The sequence below is a fragment of the Lactuca saligna genome, chromosome 2 (genome assembly GCF_052625555.1).
Source record: "Lactuca saligna cultivar CGN05327 chromosome 2, ASM5262555v1, whole genome shotgun sequence".
NCBI lineage: Eukaryota > Viridiplantae > Streptophyta > Magnoliopsida > Asterales > Asteraceae > Lactuca > Lactuca saligna.
This window is the reverse complement of record NC_136418.1, coordinates 155,412,098-155,422,411: the sequence shown is the minus strand read 5'-3', so window position 1 is coordinate 155,422,411 and position 10,314 is coordinate 155,412,098. Positions and strand designations below refer to the sequence as shown.

Below are 10,314 nucleotides of genomic sequence, written 5' to 3'. Positions count from 1 at the left end.
ACTGCAAAGTTGGTCGTTGTGATTTGCAAAAATCTTTGGATGGGGTCCGAACTTTTTTTCAACTTACACTGAAGGTCCAAAATCAAGGTTTTCATGGTTTTTTAGCCCATTCCATCTTAGTCCGTTTGTTTGGAGCTGTTAGGGCCATCACCTGACCTCCATGTGAGGGCATTTTGGTCATTTTTCTTCCCAACCTCCATTGTCGCCACTTCAATTAATAATATTGCAGACTTTACTTCACTCATTCGTCTTCTCTCATACCTCATTTATCAATGAACACGCAAAAACCCTAACAATTGTGTGAGAATCGATTTTTTCGTCCATGCTTTTGAAAATGTGGGGACTCAGAAATATTAGAGAGAATGGTAACGTTCAAGAAGTTTATGGTAAGATTCTATGTATTTGATGATCAAGTTTCAAACTTTGAAAAACTTTAACAACCATCTCTTTCTATTTTGAAGATGGTTACCCCAACATATTCTCTATTGAACCTCATCACAGAGGGAGTTTCACAAAGTTTCCAAATATCAGGTATATTAATGGGCAAGTTAGGTACTTTGATGTTGTCGACATTGATTAATTTTTATGTGCGTGAACTAGACTTGATGATGAGAGAATTAGGGTATCATGGTATTGAAATCATGTATTACCATTTCCGTTTTCCTAATGAAGGATTTGACTTTGGACTACGAGCATTAGGTAATGATGATGATCTGCGTAATCTCTCACAATATGGTACCCATAAACAAAGTGATTAAAGTGTACATAGAGCATGGTCAAACGAACTTGCTTACATGTTTTATGTCCCCAAATGGTCTGAGAAGGGTTATATTAAAAGACATGGATAATCAGGATCCTCCTAGACCCTCATCACTTGCAGTTGCTCATAAAGCGGTAACTCCAATCCAAATTGATGTTGATGAGGGTGATTTAGGGTTAGCATTAACCTTATAATAGTCACCAACACCTGAATTTAGTAGGTCTAAAGGTTGGAAACATAGTAAAGGTGGATCGTCTTGTAGTAGAAAACTTATCTTGGATTGGGAAGTGTAACACCGTGAATTTTAGAACAATTTTTTCATTTTAAAATCATAATATTCCCGGAACACTTTTCACAAAAATCTCATTTATTTAATTTATAAGACACAACTCGATAATGGTTTAATTAAAATTCCAGGATCTTCGAAGCGTAACTCTATCTCTGTTGTGTACAATCAAGCTGGTGCCTTCCCGCGATCCTGAGAAAACCTGAAACACACATCACATAACACGGTAAGCACGAAGCGTAGTGAGTTCCCCAAAATACCACATACACATACTAGCCACCTTAGGCTACAAGACCTTCTGGTCGTTGTGTCTCAATGGGATCTTTCGATCCCATAGTCCTAGTAGACCTTCCGTTCCTACCATACTGACCTTCCTGTCCTAAACCTGTTGACCTTCCGGTCCAATCCTGCTTGACCTTCCGGTCCAACCCAAACATCATATACATATCATATCAAATCATATAGCTCATACAAGCACATAAGACCTTCCGGTCACACATAGTTACCATTCCAGGTAAAGTATAGTGAGAAGACTCACCTTGAAAGCAACCAGGCGACAACCTCGCACTCAGGAATCTCGACCTAGCTTCTGCCTAACACATAGGATAAACATTTCTTAGCAATACTTATTCATAATCAAACATACCCAAGGCTATTCTATTTATCTGTCTAACTCTTGAAGTGGATAAAAGACCATTTACCCCTCCATGGTCTCCATTCCACATGGTTGATCCAACCCTAAAGTCGACTGGAGGCAAACTCGAGTCCACAGTCCATATTTGACCCGACTCAGCGAGTCCACCCTTGTAACTCATCGAGTCCACTCACTTTCTCTGAAGTTTCGCAAGGATTCATTTCAACTCGTCGAGTTGACCCCACAACTCGCCAAGTTAGTACACGATTCAGCTTGATCGGGAAAACCCTACCCGACTCGTCAAGTCGGCTCATTGACCCGACGAGTCTATCTAGTCTCATTCTCATTCAGGCGATTTCAACCAAATCTATCACGCTAAACCATATATCTATCATCTCAAGGCTCAATAATCAAGTAAAGTTTCGATCTTTACGTTCATGCATGATGTTATTGCTTCAAAACGCCATTACATGCTCTTCATGAAGGATTTAGCTCATCAACCCTCATTTAGATAACTAAAGCTGGGCCATCTAGTCTTCAAGGACCTCACAAGGTTCAGATCTGAGGTTTCCCACCTCAGATCATGTCTCAATTAGCTCATGGGTACAAGAGAAGGGGAGTAAAACCCTAAAACTCCCAAGATCATGAGATCTAATCAAAATAGATGAAAAGGATGTAAGCTTATTGTAATGCCCGTAGATCCGTGCTAGACAATTTAGAGACGATAGGCGTCAAAAATGGATTTTTGATGAAAGATTTTTTAGAATGAATAATCTTAACTAAGTTATATTATATGTTACAAGGTTTCTGTGCATATAAAGAACGCCGAAATCCGAGTTATAACGAAGAAGTTATGACCTGTCGAAGTTTTTGCGACAGAACCGGCACGACACAACGCGACGTAAATAGTGAATTTACGTTAGAGAGATATTTAGCCTTAGCAATCTAAACAAAAGTCGCAGAGTTCGTTAAACCATGAGCGTGCATAAAAAGAACGTCCAAATCTGACTTCGTATGAGGAAGTTATGATTTTCTAAGTTTCAGCTTAGCAGTATGCAGCCCGAATACTCGATTTGAGATCAAGCGGTTTTTAGCCGAAAAAATCTAAACGAGAATTGAAGATCTCGTCAATTGTAGTAAAACGATAAAAAGATAGGCGAAAGCGGACGTCGGATGAAGAAGTTATGAATTTATAACTAAGTTTTCTTATCCCGGCCTACTAAAAATAATCTAATAAAATGAAGTCAAAATTTGCCGACGGAGTCTAAATGAAAGTTGTAGAGAATGGTCTGACCTACGCGTGGATATAAAGAACGTCGAAAACGGGGTTCGTATGCGAAAGTTACGCAACTTAGAAGTTTGACGAGTCAAATTACACCGAGCGTAATTTGAGTACGCCCAGCGTACTCAGAGGAGTGCAAGTTGTCTGACCAATACTCGAGTGCCACCAAATGACGCATGAAGTGACATCGAAGTACGCCCAACGTAACCGAATTACCCCCAGCGTACTGAGTACGGCCAACGTACTTGGAAATTACGCCCAGCGTAATCCCAGACCCAGCAGCCTATAAATATAACTCGAGATCAACCATTTTCCTTGTGATTTTTCTTCCTTTCTCTCAAAATGACCAAAATGCCCTCACATGGAGGGCACGTGATGGCCTTAACGGCTCTAAACAAACGAACTAAGACTGAATGGACTAAAAACCCATGAAAACCTTGATTTTGGACCTTCGGTACAAGCTGAAAACTTTTTGGACCACATCCAAAGATTTTTGTAAACCACAAGGACCAAATTTGCAGTTTTATCTTATTATTATTATCACGTAATAATATTATATATACATATAAAACCATATGTGGTTTGCACAACGTATGTCATCAAGTATACATCTAACACATATTTCAAACAATAAGCACATAATTCACAGATAAATTGTCAACCGGTATTTAATATCTTTAATAAATATTTGTATTAAATCATGTTCATGAAAATAGCTATGCACTCACCTGATTGATTATAATTATTAAGAAAAAGATATAATTATTAAGAGATAGAGTTAAATTATTAAAAAATTGTATAAATAGATGGATCCATCCTACAAAATCAAAAAATAACTAAAATCGATTCATTTACACATGAATTGAACGAAATATTATGCCTATTCTTTATGCTAAATCTTACATTTTCACTTTCATAATAGATTTATATATATTTAAGGGAAATTAACTAAAGTGATCTCTATAAATTAGCTTTTTAATAAAAGTAAGTACTTTTTTAGTTTTTTAAAAAATAATATTTTTTCTTGAATGCTTTATTTTGGATTTATTTTTTATTTTTTTTCATTCTCACAAAACAAGTCAAACAAATTTCTCTACTTATATCCGAAATATCTATTTTGAATGTTTAATATCTCCGTTTTTTAATAAGAAGTCTCATTTTAAGCTCTTATATAATAAATACTCTCAATTTACCATGTTTGTTTGACTTTTTGCTAGATTTTAGGAAAAATACATTTTTTTTTCTTGAAATTTTAGAATATATTCATTAGATTTCGGATTTGTTCTTAAAATTCTAGTGTTTTTTTTTTTTTTTTCGAAATCCAAAATTTTAGCCAAAAATCTGGAAATTCAGTCTATAATGTATTGTCGGGGAAAAAATTTTGTTGGTCCCAAATACCCTAGGGATGAGCATAGGACGGAACCGGTACTGACCCGTACCGTTCCCAATTTCCCGAAAATCGAATTTTATCTAAAATCAATCACGAGTACCGAACCGAATTAACATCACCGGTACCGGTGCCGGGAATGATATCGGTTTTCGGTACTAGTACCGGTACCGATGGTACCAAATTTCATGTATTCAGAGCACCGAATACCATCCCATACGTTTAAATTTGGTAAGGTTTGATACCGGTTCCGGTACAAAATCAGGATTTGAAACAAACTGCTCATCCCTAAAACACCCAACTTTGTACTTGTTTTTCTTTTGGCTATTTCCTTTAAATTTACATTTTTTTTGAACGACAATCAAATATATTAGCACAAAAAGGGATTTAAGTGAGGAGCTCAAGTAAAATACAAGAAAAGTTCGATAAAGGTGACACACCATAAAGACCAATCAATATTACAAAATTTGGACATCTTCTTAATCCAATTGAAAATGTTAATACTAATATCATCCGCTAAAAACATAATTGATTGCTTTTCATTTCTCCATTGCTCGCCTTCCCAATCATCCATATCCATAAAATAGAATAAACAAGGGACAAATTTACATTATTAATGTAGTTAATTTCCTTATATTTAATATCTATAAACAATTGTTTTAATACTTGGAAGAATGTGTGCGTGCGCATAACTTTACGTGCACATTAATTTCTTTTTAGCATATTTAGATCATATCTCGTTTTTGCACACAAATTTAAAGTTAGATTCAAAAACTGATTTGTAATTTGTTTTCTAATTTATGGGTTTCCATCATCTTGATGACCAAGTTACCACAACTTTATAAAATTTCACCAATGCTCAATGTTTAACTTTTTTTGATCTGTTATAAATTAATGTAAAACTTAAACTCTATAAAACAAACCGATGTCGGCGTGTTTATAAATAATACACTTCTTCGACCTTAATATATTTAATTTATATAAAGAAAAGACTGGTACATTAATAATTCAGTGGGGTTCAAACGGCCCCTCCATTGACCTTATAATTATTATTTCTAATTTTACATCATCATCAACCCTTTATTGACTCTTTAAACCATCTAAATTTGTTTTCTACCATAAACAAACCATGCCTATTATAAATTTACAAAAAGAGCACCACACCCAAAAAAAATGAGCAATTATGCACCAAAACCACTCACAATGGTCTCATATTTTTAGCACAAAACCGCTCATTCTTGCAAAGCATAATGTTCTTTTCACATTTTTACATAAATACTGGTTAGTTCACAATAATAACCACATTCAATGGTTCAAAATCATAAGAGAATCTCTAATCCTCCAACTAATTAAACTCATGTACTTTTTACTCTTTTCCTCCATCTTCCTTGCTCCTTTTAAGCAAGCTTTCATCATTCCACCATTACCAACACCCATAAAAACACGAAAAAACACCTCGGGGGCTATTATCCATTGTCGTTTTTTGTGTTCCTTCACTAGATTCATTTGTTTTCTGAATTAATGTACTTGTGCCAGGAGAATCCGGTGAAAAAACAGCATTTTGAGAAGCAAAAATCCGAGGTGGAATACCCGTGGGCCCCGGTTCAGGTGGCAAATTGGCAGACAAATAATGATTTAACATCTGAATTATTTGACTGAAATTTGGACGCGCATTTGGATCTTCCTTCCAACACGACGTCACAATTAAAGCCAAATCCTCTGGGAGATCCTCAGCACTTGGCCTCACATTCTGTTTAATAAAAAGTAAAAACAATATATATATAAAAATCTTCTTTATTTTCAGAACCAAAAAAAAAAAATAGTTAAATAAAAAAGATGTGTGTGTACCTTGAAAGCAGCAGCGTAGGCTGCTTGGAGATTTGACATCCCCTCAAATGGTAACTTATTATGTATAAGCTCCCATAACACAATTGCAAAGCTGTAAGCATCAACTTTGTGGTTATAATGTTTCTTCTCACCCTGCCTCAGTGTTACGGTGCTGTAAAGCTACAATCACATAACAAATATCCGTTTTTTAGAGAAATCAATTTGTTGAGATTTGGATAAAATAAATTAAGCTTATAAAAGAAGTCCAAAGCTTTGGTCTCAAAACACCCCTTTGTGGCGATTGGTTCGAGAAATTAGTCGAATTTTTGTCTAGTTTTGGAGTTATCCACATATATAAGTAGTCACGATATAGAAAACAACGAGAAGGTAGGATTTTTTTTTTTTTTTTTTATAAAATCGAAACATTTGAAATTATCACCTCTGGAGCCATCCACCGATATGTTCCGGTTTCTGCAGTCATCATTTCGGTTAATGTTTCTTCTCTGGCCAAACCAAAATCAGCAAGTTTTACCATTTTGTGGTCGGCTGTTAACAGCAGGTTTTCTGAAAATAACAAGAAATGAAAATTTTATGACATTTGCATTAGTTTTTATATAGGAACAAGTGAAGTGAAATGGAAACTTACCTGGTTTTAAGTCGCGATGAATGATCCCATGTGAGTGTAAGCACTCCATTGCACGAGCTATATCAAGTGCAAAACCTATAGCAACTTTTCTATCCAATCCCTTTGGTCGCATATTCACCATGTATTTCCTTAATGTTCCACCACTAAGAAGCTCAGTTACTACCACCATCACTGGTTCTTTACATGCTCCGATAAACTGTGATTACAAAAAAAAAAATGGACATTTATATAGGATTTTGATATTCAATATGCATTATAGAGCATACTACCTTCACTAAGTTCTTGTGTTGCACTTTAGATAACATTGCAACTTCTCTCACAAATCGGCCTTGGATTTTTGCAATGCTGTCAGGTGTATCGCCTTTGTTTACAATTTTTATTGCAACATTCATGTTTTTATACCTGGTAAAATGCACAAAATCAATAACAACAAAGTCAGATGCCTCGAACTGAAGGACATGATATGCATCTTCTTAATTGATTGCAAGCTAACTGTGGTTTCTTCAATGAAAAGAAAATGAAGATGAAGTCGACTTACTTGCCCTCATAGACTTTGGCATGTGCACCTTCACCGATCTTTGGACCGACAAAAAGAAGTTTCGGATCAATTAACCACTTTGCTTCCAAATGAAACTCCTCATTAGTCGAGTAAAATCCGTTTCCAGATCCCATTGTATCTCCGAATTCTCGTACAGGATTAAACACAAAAAATATTTTCAAGACTGCATTTTGAAGTTAGACCCGCAAAAAAGGGATCAACTGCAACTATCGAAGTCTAGTGGAAAGATGATTGAGCTTCAATGTAGGAGTCATACACAAGCCTAAGATCATATGCGAAACTAGGGAATCTAAATGAGATTGTAAGAAATTAAAAAAAGCAAACACCAGAGACCTGATGCAGAGCTTTGTTCCGAGAATCAGAGTATATTAATGGCGACTTGAAGAGGTGAAAAGAGATTAAATGAAAGAAGAAGGCAGATGGGTGGTTGAAGTTAAGGGAGTATACTGAAGGTTTTAGGCATTATTTGGGGGTGATCGGCAGAGATAGAGGAAGGGAATTGGGAGTTTTTGTCAGACAAAATAGTTTGAATTATTTGAAGTCATTAAAAAAAATTAGGTGAGAAAAGGGCAAAAGCGATGGCGTAAACTGGGAAATTCTAGGCTATGTGACACGTGGTTCAAGATTTAATATACGTCGTCCCTTATATTGATTGATATTTTGACGTCTATATATTTATGTGTGTCTACAAAATTTTATTTTTATGAGATACTTATGAAAATATCTTTATTATTATTAAGTATTGAAACAAATTTATTTCATTTACTATTTATTAAAATCACCATCAACTCTGAACTATGGTGGTTCTGGATTACAGATTACGTGCCTTCTTCTCACACCTCTCTTTCTTTTTCCTTTGTCAAGTGACATCTTGGTTTTGCTTCCAACTATTTTTCTTTCGTTTGCATCAAGCATTTACAAAAAATGTTAGCCTCTTAATTACTATGCTTTTTCAACTACATGACATTTTTATTCCATATGTTTGGAATTTGGTAGGAGGGTGAGTAATTGATGGTTGAATTCTATAATTTTTATTTGTATAAAAGTGTTTGACACAAATAATAAAAGATTTTAAAATATATAAAATTATATAAAATGAAATATAAATATAAACTAATAAACTAAAATAGAAATAAAAGGAAATATAAATATAAACTAATAAACTAAAATAGAAATATAATGATGATAAATTAAATTTTCTAAACTACAATTATTAAAAATACAAGTCATCCAAATTTTAATACCAAGTATACCGATTAAGCTTATCAGTTGGTAAAAATGTTTTTTTATTGTATTAATAAATGATGATTTTTTAAAAATAAAGTAAATAAAACTTTTCAAAGTTAGTTGTCCGCTGAAAAACTAACTGATAGCTAAAAAACTAGTTGTCAGTTGCAAGTTTATAACCTAGCAGATTAAAAAAATAGTGTTTTGTAAAAATTAGCAGATAAGCTAACTGGAATATATAAAATAACATAAAAATACATTTAGAGAAAATATATTTTTTATAATTAATTAGTGGTATATTTGAAAAAAAAAAAATCATAAAAAACTAGTCTAAACATGTGTTTGGCATGCTACAGTTCGATTATTTTTTAAGCTTTTATGTGTTGTCTTGTTCGACAAACAAAACAATTGCTTATAAGTTATCTTTTTAAAAAACTATTAATACTAGCTTTTCATGAGTTTTATTTTTAAACTTTTGAAATATACCATTAATTAAATATAGTAAATATATTGTTTTATCAATTACCTTATAATCCAGCAGTTAACATTTCGGTTAACAATTAGTTTTTCAGTTATCAACATGTTTTTTTTAGCTAACTGTTTGCTTAAAAGCTAGTATACCAAACATCGTCTAAGTAATTTTGCTATTTTTTGGCTTACCAACTAGGGATGTACAAAAAAAACTGAAACCAAAACAAAATACAAAAAATCAAAATCGAAAAAACCAAACCATTTGAAAAATTGATGGTTTGGTTTTTGTTTATAGAAAAAAACCAACTTTTTTTAGTTCGCTTTGGTTTCTCTGTATCTAGAAGAAAAAAACTAAACCAAACCGAAACACACAAAATGATGTTGTTCTAAATATAAATATCACACCATTTGTAAAGTAATTCATAGACTAATAAAAATTAATATTCAATGGTGTAGGTGAAACGTGTATAGGACCAAGTTTCATCACTTTGTTAACATTTCGCCACTTAGAATAAATTTGTTTTTTTTTTCGGTAATCACCAAGTTTCATCTCGTTGAGAAAATGTTGAATGATTTTTCGAAAGAAAGTTGAACAATCTTTGTTGTTTCCGACCACCGGATCTTCAGAAACATCCACCCTAGCACGAGCTAACACCTTTTATTCGGCGGATGTCCATTGCTTTGGAGGCGACCTTCCACTTTTTTTTTTTTTTTGGTGGTAGATTCTCTTCCGGCTCGGATTTCGTTTCCGGGACAACTTTGGGTTCCACTTGAGTTTGAAATTCGGTTTGGTGGTTGATTGGGGAGTCGGGAAGATGATCAAATGGATTAAACTCATGTATCATTTGGGATGATGAGTTCATTTGTGGTTGGTTTTGAAACTGAAGTTGTCTTTGAAATTATGATTAGTTTTGGAATTGATATTGGTTTTGTTATTGTGCTTGATTTTGGTATGACAGATAAAACCAGTAATAAGTACTAAAATAAAAAGAAACAAAAGAATAAGATAAAATCATGTGTACTGGTGGTTGATTGGGGAGTCGGGAAGATCATTAAATGGATTGAACTCATGTATCATTTGGGATGAGAAGTTCATTTGTGGTTGGTTTTGAAACTGGAGTTGTCTTTGCAATTATGGTTAGTTTTGGAATTGAGGTTGGTTTTGTTATTGTGCTTGATTTTGGTATGACAGATAAAACCAGTAATAAATACTAAAATAAAAAGAAACAAAATAA

The 10,314-nt window shown here is 33.9% G+C and overlaps 1 protein-coding gene across 1 annotated transcript; it reads right to left on the bottom strand.

Moving 5' to 3' along the window:
* Positions 1-5,345: 5,345 nt before the first annotated feature.
* Positions 5,346-7,919, bottom strand: LOC145032255 (serine/threonine-protein kinase STY13-like). Its single transcript, XM_078981005.1, has 6 exons — positions 7,361-7,919; positions 7,092-7,224; positions 6,823-7,018; positions 6,616-6,740; positions 6,198-6,356; positions 5,346-6,099 (listed from the first exon to the last, which is right to left on the bottom strand). The coding sequence occupies exons 1-6, from the start codon at positions 7,492-7,494 to the stop codon at positions 5,773-5,775; spliced, it is 1,074 nt and encodes a 357-aa protein (XP_078837131.1). The 5' UTR covers positions 7,495-7,919; the 3' UTR covers positions 5,346-5,772.
* Between the last annotated feature and the right edge of the window lie 2,395 nt (positions 7,920-10,314).

What these genes read in the sequence shown, in the direction of transcription:
- LOC145032255 (XM_078981005.1), bottom strand. Translation starts at nt 7,494, where the DNA reads ATGGGATCTGGAAACGGATTTTACTCGACTAATGAGGAGTTTCATTTG. An exon ending in AACACAAGAACTTAGTGAAG is followed by an intron (nt 7,019 to 7,091) that starts GTAGTATGCTCT and finishes TTGTAATCACAG; the next exon opens with TTTATCGGAGCATGTAAAGA. An exon ending in CCTACGCTGCTGCTTTCAAG is followed by an intron (nt 6,100 to 6,197) that starts GTACACACACAT and finishes TTTATTAAACAG; the next exon opens with AATGTGAGGCCAAGTGCTGA.